Raw genomic sequence first — 14,433 nt, forward strand, 5'->3', positions numbered from 1 at the left:
GAACAGTGCTATCTGTGTATGTATCCAAGATATCCCTGAGTCTGTACCTATTACTGTTTAAACTGGAGAATTGTCCAGCTGACAAAAGGTTGATTAAACCAAAAACCAAACCAAACCCAGGGCTGTCGAGTCGATTCTGATTCATAGCGACCCACTGTTTTGAAATTCTGGATAAGTATAACATGAAAATGCCAAGCCTTGCACAAAGTAAATACTTAATAACTGATCTTTTTATTCTAGTTCCATTTTGATGTTAATTGCCCTATAAGCACAATAGCCTTTAAGGGCTAGGGCTGAGCCAAGACTAGAGATATCACATAGAGCTCTATTTCTAAATCTAGAATAATCCAATTTCAGAGCTTCCTAAGTTTAAAAATAATGCTTAGGAGTAGGGCAACTTTAGAGATCTGAATGTTATAATTTGATAAATGAGGCACAAATAAATGGTAATAATTTTACATTAAATATGTATTGATTAAAACATCTAATACACTAAGAGTAGGGGATTGATTTGACATCTTACAGCCTTTGGGAGAATATAGCCTATGATCTGGTTGATTAGTTTGCCTAGCACAAAAATGATTTATTTTGTTTATAATCTAATAAAAGTGAATCTAGTAAAAATGTTAGAATGAGGAAAGCAAAAATTTTATGCTTAAAATACATAGCCTTTCCACCACTAATCTGTCAGTTTGTCATACTCTGGTGGCTTGAGTGTTGCTTTGATGCTGGAAGTTATGCCACCAGAATTTCAAATACCAGCAGGGCCACCCATGGTGGATAGGTTTCAGCTGAGCTTTCAGACTAAGACAGACTAGGAAGAAAGACCTGGTAGTCTGTTTCTGGAAAAAAAAAAAAAAAATGGCCAGTGAAAACCTTATAAATGGCAGAAAATTGTCTGATATAGTGTCAGAAGATGAGTCCCTCAGCTTGTAAGGCATTCAGAATATAACTGGGGAAGAGCTGCCTCTCAAAGTAGAGTCAACCTTAATGACATGGAGGGAGTAAAGATTTTGAGACCTTCATATGCTGATGTGACACAACTGAAAATGAAAGAAATAGTTACAAACATCCATTAATAATCAGAACGTGGAATGTACAAAGTATGAATCTAGGAAAACTGGAAGTTGTTAAAAATGAAATGGATATCCTAGGCATTAGTGAGCTACAGTGTACTGGTATTGGTCATTCTGAATCAGACAATTGTATGGTCTACTATGCTGGGAATGACAGATTGAAGAGGAGTGGTGTCACATTCATCATAAAAAAAGAACATTTCAAGATCCGTCCTGAACTACAATGCTGTCAGTGATAGGATAATATCCATATGCCTAAAAGCAAGACCAGTTACTACAACCATCATTCAAATTTATATACCAGCCACTAATGTCAAGGATGAAGAAATTGAAATTTTTTGCCAACTTGCGGAGTCTGAAATTGATCGAACGTTCAATCAAGGTGCATTAATAATTACTGGTGACTGGGATGGGAAAGCTGGAAACGAAGAAGGATTGGCAGTTGGAAAATATGGCTATGGTGATAGAAACGAAGCTGGAGATTGCATGATTGAATTTTGCAAGACCAAGGACTTAATCATTGCAAATACCTTTTTTAAACAACATAAATGGCGACTATACATGTGGACTTCGCCAGATGGAATACATAGGAATCAGCTACATCTGTGGGAAGAGACAGTGGAGCAGCTCAATATCATCAGTCAGAACAAGGCCAGGGGCTGACTACAGAACAGTTAATTGGTTATATGCAAATTTAAGTTGAAGCTGAAGAAAATTAAAACAAGTCCATGAGAGCCAAACTACAACCTTGAGTATATCCCACCTAATTTAGAGACCATCTCAAGAACAGATTTGATGCATTGAACATGAGTGACCAAAGACCACACAAGTTGACATCAAGGACATCCTACATGAAGAAAATAAAAGGTCATTAAAAACAGCAGAAAGAAAGAAAAGATCAAAATAAATGTCAGAAGAGACTCTGAAACTTGCTTTTGAACATAGAGTAGCTAAAGCAAATGGAAGAAATGGTGAAGTAAAAGAGCTGAACAGAAGATGTCAAACGGCAGCTAGAGAAGACAAAGTAAAGTTTTATAATGAAATGTACAAAGACCTGGCGCTAGAAACTAAAAGGGAAGAACATACTTGGCATTTTTCAAGCGGAAAGAACTGAAGAAAAACTTCAAATCTCAAGTTACAATATTAAAGGATTCTATGGACAAAATATTGAATGATGCAAGCAGCATCAAAAGAAGATGGAATACAGAGTCACTATACCACAAGGAATTGTCCAGTGTTCAACCATTTCAGGAGGTAGCATATGCTCAAGAACCGATGGAACTGAAGGAAGATGTCCAAGCTTCACTGAAGGCACTGGCAAAAAACAAGGTTGCAGGAGTTGATGGAATATCAGTTGAGAGGTTGCAACAAATACATGGCAACACTGGAAGTGCTAATTTGTCTATGCCAAGAAATTTGGAAGACAGCTACTTGGTCAACCAGCTGGAAGAGATCCATATTTGTGCCCATCCTAAAGAAAGGTGATCCAACAGAATGCAGAAATTATTGAACAGTGTCATTAATACCACATGCAAGAAAATTGTCCTGAAGATAATTCAAAAACTGTTGCAGTAGCACATCAACAGGGAACTGCCAGAAATTCACGCCGGATTCAGAAGAGGATGTGCAAGGAGGGATATCATTGCTGATGTCAGATAGATCTTGGCTGAAAGCAGGGAATGCCAGAAAATGTTTACCTGTATTTAAATGACTATGCAGAGGCATTCAACTGTGTGGATCATAACAAATTATTGATAACACTGCAAAGAATCCAGATTCTGGAACGCTTAATTTTGCTCATGTGGAACCTATACATAGACCAAGAGGCAGTCATTTGAACAGAACAAGGGGATATTGTGTGGTTTAAAGTCAGGAAAGGTATGCATCTGGATTGTATTCTTTCACTGTACTTATTCAATTTATGCAGAGCACATGATCCAAGATGTTAGACTGTATGAAGAAGAATGTGGTATCAGGATTGGAGGAAGATTCTTAACCTGTGATACGCGGATGACACAACCTTACTTGCTGAAAGTGAAGAGGATTTGAAGCACTTACTGGCAAAGATCAAAGACTACAGCCTTCAGAATGGATTATACCACAACATAAAGAAAACAGAAATCCTCACAACTGGACCAGTGATTGGCATCATGATAAATGAGGAAAGTATTGAAGTTGTCAAGGATTTCATTTTACTTGAATCAATGCCCATGGAAGCAATAGTCAAGGAATCAGATGACATATTGTACTGGGCAAGCCTGCTGCAAAAGACCAGTGCTAAAAAGCAGAGATGTCACTTTGAGGTCTACAGTGTGCCTGACCCAAGCCATGGCATTTTCAGTCGCCTCATATGCATGCAAAAGCTGGACAGTGAATAAGGAAGACTGAAGAAGAATTGATGCCTTTGAATTATGGTGTTGGCGAAGAATATTGAATATACCATGGACTACCAGAAGAATGAACAAATCTGCTTTGGAAGTGAGCCAAAATCCTCCTTAGAAGCAAGGGTGACGAGACTTCGTCTCACGTCCTTTGGACATATTACCAGGAGAGACCAGTTCCTGGAGAGGGACATCATGCTTTGTAGAGTATCGTTGAAAAAGAAGACGACCCTCAAGGAGATTGACTGACACCGTGGCTACAACAGCGGGCTTAAACATACAAAACAATTTTGAGGATGGTGCAGAATCAGGCAGTGTTTCCTTCTGTTGTACATGGGGTTGCTACGAGTTGGAACCAACTCGATGGCACCTAACGGCAACACATAGCCTGTAGTTTTTTGGTTATAATTCTTGCCCAGAACTCCTAAAATAGTAGTACATGCATTAAGATGAACACAGGTGAATAAACTTAAGTCCTCATCCTCAGACCCCGGAGAAGTTGTGAAATACTTAATTAGATCACCACAGGAAAGCTCTTCTCATTACAAAGGAAGAGTCCAATGAGTAAATCTTGTTAATTGGCCAACTAGGTACTGTTGTCAGAGTTGAATTATTAGATAAGCTTTATTCTTTAGAATAAGCAGTTGAGTATTTTTTTATTTTAATTTTGTAAATTATGTTGTATTATATACAATCAGACATATGTATCCTGGCCAAATTAGTTAGGTAACAGCTCAAAAATGTAACTTCTCACTAGTCAGACAGAATTTGATAAAAAGATACTTTGTTGTATGCTGTCAGATCTCATTTGAGAATTCTAACAACTACCAAATCATTGAGGTTTCTTCAGGGAAAATATAAACACATTTAATTATTTTTTCAGCCTAACAGTCCCAGTGACTATTGTTTTGATGTGGACAGTGATATGGTTAATGAATTCAAGTTGGAATTGGTAGAGAAACTTTTTGCTGAAGACACAGAAGCAAAGAATCCATTTGCCACACAGGTATATAAACTTGTTTATATTTTGTATTAAATCTTATTAATTTTTAGTCTGAAGTGACTTTGGGTTTAATTTTTCTTTCACGATGTGTGGCCATTGTTAAAACTCATACATTTGTTGTTTTAAAGGACACTGATTTAGACTTGGAGATGTTAGCCCCCTACATCCCAATGGATGATGACTTCCAGTTACGTTCATTTGATCAGTTATCACCATTAGAAAGCAGTTCTGCAAGCCCTCAAAGTACGAGCACAATTACAGTATTCCAGCAGACTCAAATGCAGGAACCTGCTATTATCGCCAACACTTCCACTGCCACCACTGATGAATTAAAAACAGTGACAAAAGACGGTATGGAAGACATTAAAATATTGATTGCATCTCCATCTCCTACCCACGTACCTAAAGAAACTACTAGTGCCAGAACATCACCATATAATGATACACAAAGTCGGACAGCCTCACCAAGCAGAGCAGGAAAAGGAGTCATAGAACAGACAGAAAAATCTCATCCAAGAAGCCCTAACCTGTTATCTGTCACTTTGAGTCAAAGGTATTTATACGTTGTAACATTTAAGTTATAGTTGTTATTATTTTTGAGAAAATGTGTGTGATAGTAAATTATTTCCAAACATATAGCAAACTATCTGATGTGTAAGCTTTAAGGAACGTAAAACTGACATACAAATCCTGAACTTAAAGCAACCACTCAAAAACTGTCTCCTAAACTAGATTGTGTATTTAGTTTCTCTAAACTAATCATACTACCAGTCTAAGTGTCAATCTAAGTGTAGAAGGTGGGAGGCCATTCTGATAACCTTTAAAAATAAAATGCAGCCAAGATTATATGGGAACTCTTGGAACTTTCTGCTAATTTAAAACTGCTCTAAAAAAATAAAGTATAATATATAAAAAAGTGTGGCCAGTAAGTTCTGTAAAATAACTGGCCCGGGTATACTTTTAGTCTTGTTTAAATCAAACTAGTTAGCTATCCTTCTCATGACTTAGATGCTTTGATCTCTTGGAGCTTTTTTTTTTTAAGATGCTTGTGAGGGTAGGGGGAGGAACCCTTTCAACTTAAGAGCACTCCAGTTCCTCATTCCAAATTGAGCTTGTTGTTTTTCAACCCTCAGTATTCAATACATTTTTACAAGCCCTTGATGGCTCAGTGGTTGAGAGCTAGACCTACTAACCGAAAGGTCAGCAGTTCAAACCCACCAGCCGCTCCTTGGAAACTATGGGGCAGTCCTACTCTATCCTATAGGGTTGCTATGAGTCGGAATCCACTTTACGCCAAAGGGTTTGGTTTTTTTATAGTTGTGTTATAACAATTCCTTTTAATTTTTCACATGTTTATAGAACATTAGCTATATTGTAGGTGAAATTGTTTTTTTTGAGGGTTACAGCAGGAATCTCAGCATGGTTTATGACGTGCTTCTGTGGAGCTAAAATGATCAAACATCTGGATAACCCAATTTTTAAATTGTAATTTCCATGTATAATTTTTTAATCATAATGGCATTTGACATATTTTAAATTTTAGGCTCTATCCACAGGAAACAAATTTTAGCTGTCAGTGGGGATGTGTGTGCAGAAGAGAAGTGATTCACTCTCCACCCTATATATAGCAGTAGGAAAGAAGCACTGCTATGCTATAGCCAGAGCTTATGGCTTTTTCCTCCCTGCCCTGCAGTGTTAGGACTTTTTTCTGAGCAAGGAAGAGATCTTGGGGTTTTAGGTTAACTCAGAGGTATTTAACAATACTTTATATTATTACTGTGTTACCAACTTACGTTAGCCTGAGCTCCTCTAGAGTAGTAACAGTGTCTTGGGCATTTTAGGAATACCAATACCTGAGCTCAGTACCTAGTGTATAGTGCTTGGTCAGTAAGTGGCTGTTGGATGGATAGATAAATGAATATAGTAACATACAGGGAGTCCCCGGGTTAGGACTTACAATACAACCTGTAGTTAGGAACCAACCATCGTAATGCCTATTATGTTAAAAATTCAAGGTACATACATGGTTCAGAATAACAAATGGGTGCTACTTTGCAGTGCATATCAAAACATTTTTTATTACTGTATTATTAGGTTAAAGATGTTTCAGTGTATCTGAAGCGTTTCTTCAAAATTTTTTATGCATAGAAAGGTACACTATATACTGTGTGCTAAGACAAACATTTGACTGACATAGCTACAAGCCGTACCTAACTTCGACTTAAAGGCAGATTTAGGAACGGAAGTCGTTCATAATCCAGGGACTTTCTGTAAATGGCAGTGACCTGTAATTTACAGTTTACTGTTGGCTACAGAGGACCATGGATATTCCATTTTCCTTGTACTTTATTCTTTTCAAAACCACATCTAACATATAATCACTTCAGCAATTTTTGTTTTTTACATGAGTTCCAATATAACATATATTAAGCATTTTAAAGTATGAACTTACCTTTCACAAGCTTATGGATACTTTTTTTTTTTTTTTTTACATCTCTAGGTAATTATTTGCAAAATCAAAGTGCCGTACTAAACCAGAAAACTTACACCCTTAAAACAAAGATTAAAGATAAACCATTAAAAGTGTACCACTAAGATGGTATTTATATGATTGAGTTGTATTTCATAAAGATAATGTATTTATATAAGAATTTAAAAGCCTGCCTGTTTATATAATGCAGGTCTTACAGAATTAAAAAACACATATGAAACAAAACTCCATATAGGACAGAAGTTAGTGTAATAAATCAAATGGCATTTTAACCAAATGGCATTCTCAACCATGTAAAACAAAGAGTCACTATGATTTTGTATGGGGTAGGGGGGCTGGGGTGGGGGTCTATCATCTTGCATTTCAGTAGTTCCAAAATGTCAGTCTGTTGTAGTTACGTGAAGTGGAACCATATGAAAGGCAGATAGATATTCACCTGTTTTGACTTACAGAAATGTCAGCTTAGTTCTGTTCAGGTCTATTTTATAAAATAGGTAAAAGCGTATTTTAGGAATTTTTTTGTTTTAAAAGTTGAGGTTTGGCTTTTATGGTGATAAACTTCAGTAATCAGGGGAGTTCTGTTATGTATAACATTACATTCCTTAATGTTGGAAAACTTGCTATTATGTATTTTGTTTTAAATAGGGATGGGTTTTTTTTTTTTTTCTTTTTAATATTTGGAATTTTTTTCCCCAGGACTACTGTTCCTGAGGAAGAATTACACCCAAAGATAATAGCTTTGCAGAACGCTCAGAGAAAGCGAAAGATGGAACACGATGGCTCACTTTCTCAAGCAGTAGGAATTGTAAGTGCAAGAGTAAATGTTTGGTTTTCTATTCTAGCTGATGTTATTTCTGAATTTTTTTTGTTTTTTTTCCAAATACTAAAGTTAATCTGTCAGAAGTTATACATTGGTTTTTTACTTTGTATACTTTATTTTTTTAAAATATAAACACTAATGAATAATTTTATAAAAATTCCAAGCAATATACATGTATTTTGAGTAAAAAGTAAAGCTCCCCTTATTCCACATCCAGTATTACCATCAGTCCCATTCTCTACCCTTTAAGTTACTTTTTTTGTTAACATAATTACTACTCTTTTGAGATAAGCTAATACTCGTGTAATCCATACTTAAACCAATCTGAAGTGATATTTTCATTGCAAATTAACTGGAAAGCATTTGTAGTCAGAGTAGTCATAATGGGTAACAAGTGACTTTATCATATTACGATTGAGATAACTAAAAACAATTTGCGGCAGTATTAAGAAATCTGCGTACATATTATTAAACTTAACACTGATTTCAGTTTTTGAATTTTTAAGAATTCAACATAATAAAATTGAAATAACCTTACTGTTTTTAGGGAACATTATTACAACAGCCAGAGGATCGTGCCACTACATCACTTTCTTGGAAACGTGTAAAAGGATGCAAATCTAGTGAACAGAATGGACTGGAGCAAAAGACAATTATTTTAATACCCTCTGGTTAGTTTATTTTTACTGCCCTTGAACCTCACAAAGACAATTAAATATATTTAGGAGCCTTACTCTAAGTGAGAGTGACTTTGGTTCCTTAACCAATATTAAAAAACAAAGTACTGTTTCATCTCATGGCAATAACTCAGGAATAGATATTTTGAATTGCTGCTTTCGTTTCTTAGTATTTATCTTTGATATATCTCTCTGGGTGTTTATCAACATTGAATAGTAGATGAAACTTGTAAATTTTGATGCATTTGTACCTCTATTGTATCCTGTAAACACTTCTGACACAGTACCAGTAACACTTGATTGCATGTGCTTACATAGTGGTTTTGCTCGTTAGACCAAAAACTTTTCTATATGCTTATTTGCCTTATTTTCCCCAATTCCTAGTGCATAGTAGGTGTTTAATAAATATTGACTAGATGAACCAATACTTAGGTATCTCTTTGTTTTTCAGATTTAGCATGTAGACTGCTGGGGCAATCAATGGATGAGAGTGGATTACCACAGCTGACCAGTTACGATTGTGAAGTTAATGCTCCTGTACAAGGCAGCAGAAACCTACTGCAGGGTGAAGAATTACTCAGAGCTTTGGATCAAGTTAACTGAGCTTTTTCATAATCTCATTCCTTTTTTTGGACACTGGTGGCTCATTACCTAAAGCAGTCTATTTATATTTTCTATATCTAATTTTAGAAGCCTGGCTACAATACTGCACAAACTCGGTTATTTCAATTTTGATCCCCTTTTTACTTAATTTACATTACTGCTCTTTTTTAGTATGTTCTTTAATGCCAGATCACAGACAACACATTTTCACAATTCTTTAGTATTTAAACCAATATGTTGCAGTAGCATCATTTTAAAAATGCACCTTTTTATTTATTTATTTTTGGCTAGGGAGTTTGTTCCTTATCAGATTTTTTCCAAGGAGATGCCAATATAATTTTTTTAAGAAGGCAAGTAACCTTTCATCATGGTGATAGGCAGTTCAAAGATTTTTACTGTTTTTTTCACATTTTACATAAACAATAATGCTTTGCCAGCAGTACATGGTAGCCACAATTGCACAATATATTTTCTTAAAAAATACCAGCAGTTACTCATGCAATATATTCTGCATTTATAAAACTAGTTTTTAAGGAGAAATTTTTTTTGGCCTATGAAATTGTTAAACCTGGAACATGTCATTGTTAATCATATAATAATGATTCTTAAATGCTGTATGGTTTATTATTTAAATGGGTAAAGCCATTTACATGATATAGAAAGATATGCATATATCTGGAAGGTATGTGGCATTTATTCGGATAAAATTCTCAATTCAGAGAAATGATCTGATGTTACTATAGTCACTTTGCCAGCTCAAAAGAGAACAATACCCTATCTGTAGTTGTGGAAGTTTATGCTAATAATTGTGTAATTGATATTAAACCTAAATGTTCTGCCCACCCTGTTGGTATAAAGGTATTTTGAGCAGATTGTAAACAAGGAAAAAAAAAATCATGCATTGTTAGCAAATTGTCTAGTATGTTACTTTGCTCAAAATTTGATGTTTGGTTTTATGCACTTTGTCGCTATTAACATCTTTCTGTTTTCGTGTAGATTTTAATAATTGAGTAATTTTAGCAGCATTATTTTAGGAATATGTAGTTGTCACAGTAAATACCTTGTTTTTCTATGTGCATTGTACAAATTTTTCATTCTTTTTGCTCTTTGTGGTTGGATCTAACACTAACTGTATTGTTTTGTTACATCAAATAAACATCTTCTGTGGACCAGGCCCCCTTTGATCAGCTTTTATGTTTAAATAATATTTGCTGCAACGTCTCCAACCTATAAAATTGTTTTCCAACTATTCAAGTATTTTATGAAGATGATATTGGTATCAATTATTTTTATATTTATCTTGCCATAAACGATGGATATGGTAATCTCTCCAAATGTCTTATTTATAACAAATCATAATATTTCACAGGAAAGTGTATATTTTTAGAAATGTGTTATTTATAAAACAAAGAATTTTAACATGTTAATGTGAATAGGATGGGTGAAGCAAATCCTGAACATTATGGTCACATAATATTGTAAGGGCCTCTAAAGATTTACAATCTATTCTTCATTCACAGATGAAGAAATTTTGACCCCAAAAGATAAACAATTTGGCCAAGCCCTAAAGGTAGTAAATGGCATGCCTTGGTTTATTTTTGTTTTAATGATATTGTATTTCCTTAATTTTAAAATAGCTTTATTCTTTTTCTCCTGTATTTCTCTTTTATAAAATAGCTACATTCTTTTCTCATTATGCAAACCCTGGTGGCGTAGTGGTTAAGTGCTACAGCTGCTAACCAAAGGGTCAGCAGTTCGAATCCTCGAAAACTCTATGGAGCAGTTCTACTCTGTCCTATAGGGTCGCTATGAGTCAGAATCGACTCGACAGCACTGGGTTTGGTTTGGTTTTGATTTCTCATTGTAAAAGAAATTTTTTTTTTTTTTAATCATACCATACAGAAAGATAAAAAAAAAAAAAAAGGGAAAATCACCGTGAATCCCTGCACCCAAAGATAACAGCAAATTATTTTTGTGGACAAATTACATAGGCAATGCCAGAACCTCAAGTCTTCTAGCCTGGATGTGTAACCTGAACAATACGAACAAAGCCACAGATCTAATTGGTGGCTGTTTTATCTTAGAATGAAGAAAATGTGACTACTATTACATGAAAATTTTGGAACAAAAGTTTATAATAGTAAGATTCACCCCAAAATTGGACACATATATACTTCTACCATTAATATTATGACCCCAAATGCTTCAACACCTGAATATAGATAGTACTAGAGGTGGTACTTTGGGATAAAGTAGCTGCTTAATATTCCCAGGTTACAAAATCAAAATACTCTGCTTATTTTAGTAGCACATTACCTTCAGTTGGAAAAAGCAAAAACCACTTGCCCATGAGTCGGAATTGTGTCAGGGGCAAACTGTGTTCCACAGGGTTTGCAATGGCAGCTTTTTCAAAAGTAGATCACAGGGCACCTCCAATGGATTCAAATGGCCAAACTTTTAGTTAGCAGCACTTAACAGTTTGCACCATCCAAGAACTCCTCACTTGAAAACTAGAAGTTTATGTATAGTTTTCAAATATTAGTAAATTATCAGCTGTTTAACAGCCTGGAGTTTGGGAAAACAACTTGGGAGAGCAATGATTAAAAGGGACCAAAAACCACCAAAGCCATTGCCATCGAGTCAGTTCTGACTCATTGCGACCCTATAAGACAGAGTAGAACCGCCCCACAGGGTTTCCAAGGAGTGCCCGGTGGATTTAAACTGTCAACCTTTTGGTTAGCAGCCTGAGCTCTTAACCACTGTGCCACCAGGGCCCTGATTAGAAGGGAAAGCCACATAAAATGACAGAATAGCTGGAAGAAAACAAGTAACTACCTCTCAGATGCTCAGAAAACAAGCCGCCTGGAGTGCTTTAAGCTATGTGAAACAGAACCAATCCTTCCTTCCCAGCATTGTGCCCTCTCTCTGACACCATTGCAGTATTTTTTATCTTGCCTTTACAGGGGTATAACCCTATGCTAATAACTGTAACTCTGTACTTCTTCCCTCCTTAATATTCTTCTCCCCTCCTCATGTATACTTTCCCTTTTCTGGTGTTGCTATGATTGAATGACCATAGTATTACTTTCACAGCTGGATAAAGTATGGCAAAGAAGCTGTATGTATTTTGTTCATTCTTTCTAAAGCACAGAATCACCCATAGAGTGTAGCAAACAGCTAGGTACAATGGCTCATAGGTTAGAAGTTAAGGTGAATCTAACATCTGTTGAGTATTTACAATGTGCCAAACACTGTGCAAACTACAAGTTAGTACTTGTACCTCATTTTGGAAATGAGAAAAGTATTAAAAAGGTGGCAGAGCATTTGAGCTGGCAGTCCAAAGCCTATGGCTCTAACTGCCCTGCTGTGCTAGCCAGTCCAGTGAAATCATACCCATTTCCCCATTAAAAACACTAAAAAGGCCTTGCTGTCCAGTCATTTGCCACTCATAGCAACCCAGGACAGAGTAAAACTGCCTCATAGGGTTTCCAAGGCTGTAAGTCTTTACAGAAGCTGGCTGACTGCCACATCCTTCTCTGACAGAGTGGCTGATGGGTTTGAACTGCTGATATTTCAGTTAGCAGCTGAGTGCTTAACCACTGTGCCACCAGGGCTCCTTTTCCCCATTACCAATTGTTTAAATGGCAAGTAGGCGAAAACAACAGGGGTGTCACCTGAAGGTGACGAAGGTACACAGGAGATGAAGGGGATGTCCTAAGGAGTGCTAAGACAGGAGTTGAAATGACTAAAAGTGGTGTTTTGAAATGCTATTTAGTGGGTTTTGAGTTCGCTGGAGATTCAGGTCTGGTTATGGAAAGCACTTAAACTCTAAGGGGCTATGGTCTGATCCTCCTGGAACTGTTTGAATGGCGTAATAGACATGTTTATTTTCTTTTAAGTTTGTATAACTTAACAAGTACCATTTCAAATCCTGAGTTCTCCCTATAACCTCTAAAATACAAAAAGATTAGAAGTTACTCGATTTGCAGAAATAGAAAATTCTAATATTCCAAATTTTTAACATCACAATGTCAAAAACAGTTTGCAAAGAACTCAGGTTTTTTTTTTTTTTTAATATAATAGGGCTTGGGTAAATAAAGCCTTTGCATACATATTGTTGGCTGGAACTAACAAAAATGTAAAGAAAAATATCTTTCCCGGGTGGTTAAGGGCTCTGCCGCTAACCACTTTGCTCATATTCCGTCCATTTAAATAGCGTTGAACCTGTTGTCTCTGATCACTTCAGAGAGAGTACGATCTGTAGAATTTGATATGAAATAGACTCCCTGCAAAATAAAAGCTACACCTTACCACAAATCTTTCTATGGAACGCCTTCTGGACCTTTGTTTTGCTCACGCCTGCCAGAGGTTTGGACATAATTTTTATTCTTACCTGTAGTAGAGGGTTTTATCCAAGACACTGCCCAGACACCGAATCTCCTTGCACCATTTAATTCCCTTTATTCCCTTGTCTTGGATCCGTTCCGACACCGAGAGGAAAGACAGGTGCCTGAGAAGGGCCGTGGTCAGACCCTCAGCGGGGAAAATACAAAGGATGCGCAAGGACCAGGTACCCCTTCTATTTCTCGGTGCCGCTGGTACCACATGATAAGGATACTAAACACAAGCCACTCCAGAAACTTCCTCACGCCCCGCCCGACCCACTACAAACCACGCCCCAGTACGTGCTCGGGCTCAGCACCGCAGTCCCGGCCCCGGCCCCCCGCCCCCCCAGCCCCTGGGCCCCTACGCTTTGGACCCGCGCGAGGCGGCTGCGTGTGCTCCGTGGGGCGGCTGCTCCCGGGCTCCTGCGCCTACGTGTGAGAGCGCACGTGGGAGGCGCCGGGCATTCCTGCCCGGTGAATGGTGCGGGGCGAGGGCGGCGAGGGGTCAGCACTGCCCTTTGTCTTCGCTGACTTGTCAAAATCTGATGGCTGATCCCTTCCCAAAACTTTCTGAATGGGACGCGGGAGGGTGGGACTGAGAGTGCTGCTGTAGGGCTCTCTCCCGAATTTCCTAGCAGATGCTTTGAGGTGTGCAGACGTGCCTTGTAGAATGGAATGCCTGAGGTCTAGGAAAGCAGATTGGGGCTTGTTTAACTTTATAACTTTTTTTAAAAAATGAGTCCCCTCATCTACTAATCTGGTCAAAAATAGGGGAGTTTGTTCATTGAAATATATTCCCCTAAGGCCCTCAAAAGCCTTAGTTTACTGGAGATAAAGCACTTCCAAAAGGAGCCCTGGTGGCGCAGTGGTTCACCGCTGGGCTACTGGGCTGCTAAAGAAAGGTCAGCCAGCCATTGGAATCCACCAGCGGTTCTGGGGGAGAGAGATGTGGCAGCCTGCTTCCGTCAAAATTACAAACTGGGAAGCCCTGTGAGGC

General features: G+C 37.3%; 1 protein-coding gene and 1 long non-coding RNA gene across 2 annotated transcripts in view; one reads left to right on the plus strand and one right to left on the minus strand.

The window, feature by feature from the left end:
* HIF1A (hypoxia inducible factor 1 subunit alpha) overlaps positions 1–10,225 on the plus strand; it is a 52,138-nt gene extending 41,913 nt beyond the window's left edge. Inside the window, exons 11-15 of the mRNA XM_010588680.3 lie at positions 4,341–4,463; positions 4,589–5,013; positions 7,648–7,756; positions 8,319–8,442; positions 8,900–10,225. Coding sequence (XP_010586982.2) covers positions 4,341–4,463; positions 4,589–5,013; positions 7,648–7,756; positions 8,319–8,442; positions 8,900–9,051 — 933 coding nt within the window. The 3' untranslated portion in view covers positions 9,052–10,225. The remainder of the gene's footprint in view (positions 1–4,340; positions 4,464–4,588; positions 5,014–7,647; positions 7,757–8,318; positions 8,443–8,899) is intronic.
* Positions 1–13,771, minus strand: part of LOC135232610 (uncharacterized) — a 36,093-nt gene extending 22,322 nt beyond the window's left edge. Inside the window, exon 1 of the long non-coding RNA XR_010323173.1 lies at positions 13,445–13,771. This is a non-coding gene — a long non-coding RNA (uncharacterized LOC135232610). The remainder of the gene's footprint in view (positions 1–13,444) is intronic.
* Positions 13,772–14,433: the final 662 nt, after the last annotated feature.

The sequence above is a fragment of the Loxodonta africana genome, chromosome 10 (genome assembly GCF_030014295.1).
Source record: "Loxodonta africana isolate mLoxAfr1 chromosome 10, mLoxAfr1.hap2, whole genome shotgun sequence".
In the NCBI taxonomy this organism is placed as follows: Eukaryota; Metazoa; Chordata; class Mammalia; order Proboscidea; family Elephantidae; genus Loxodonta; species Loxodonta africana.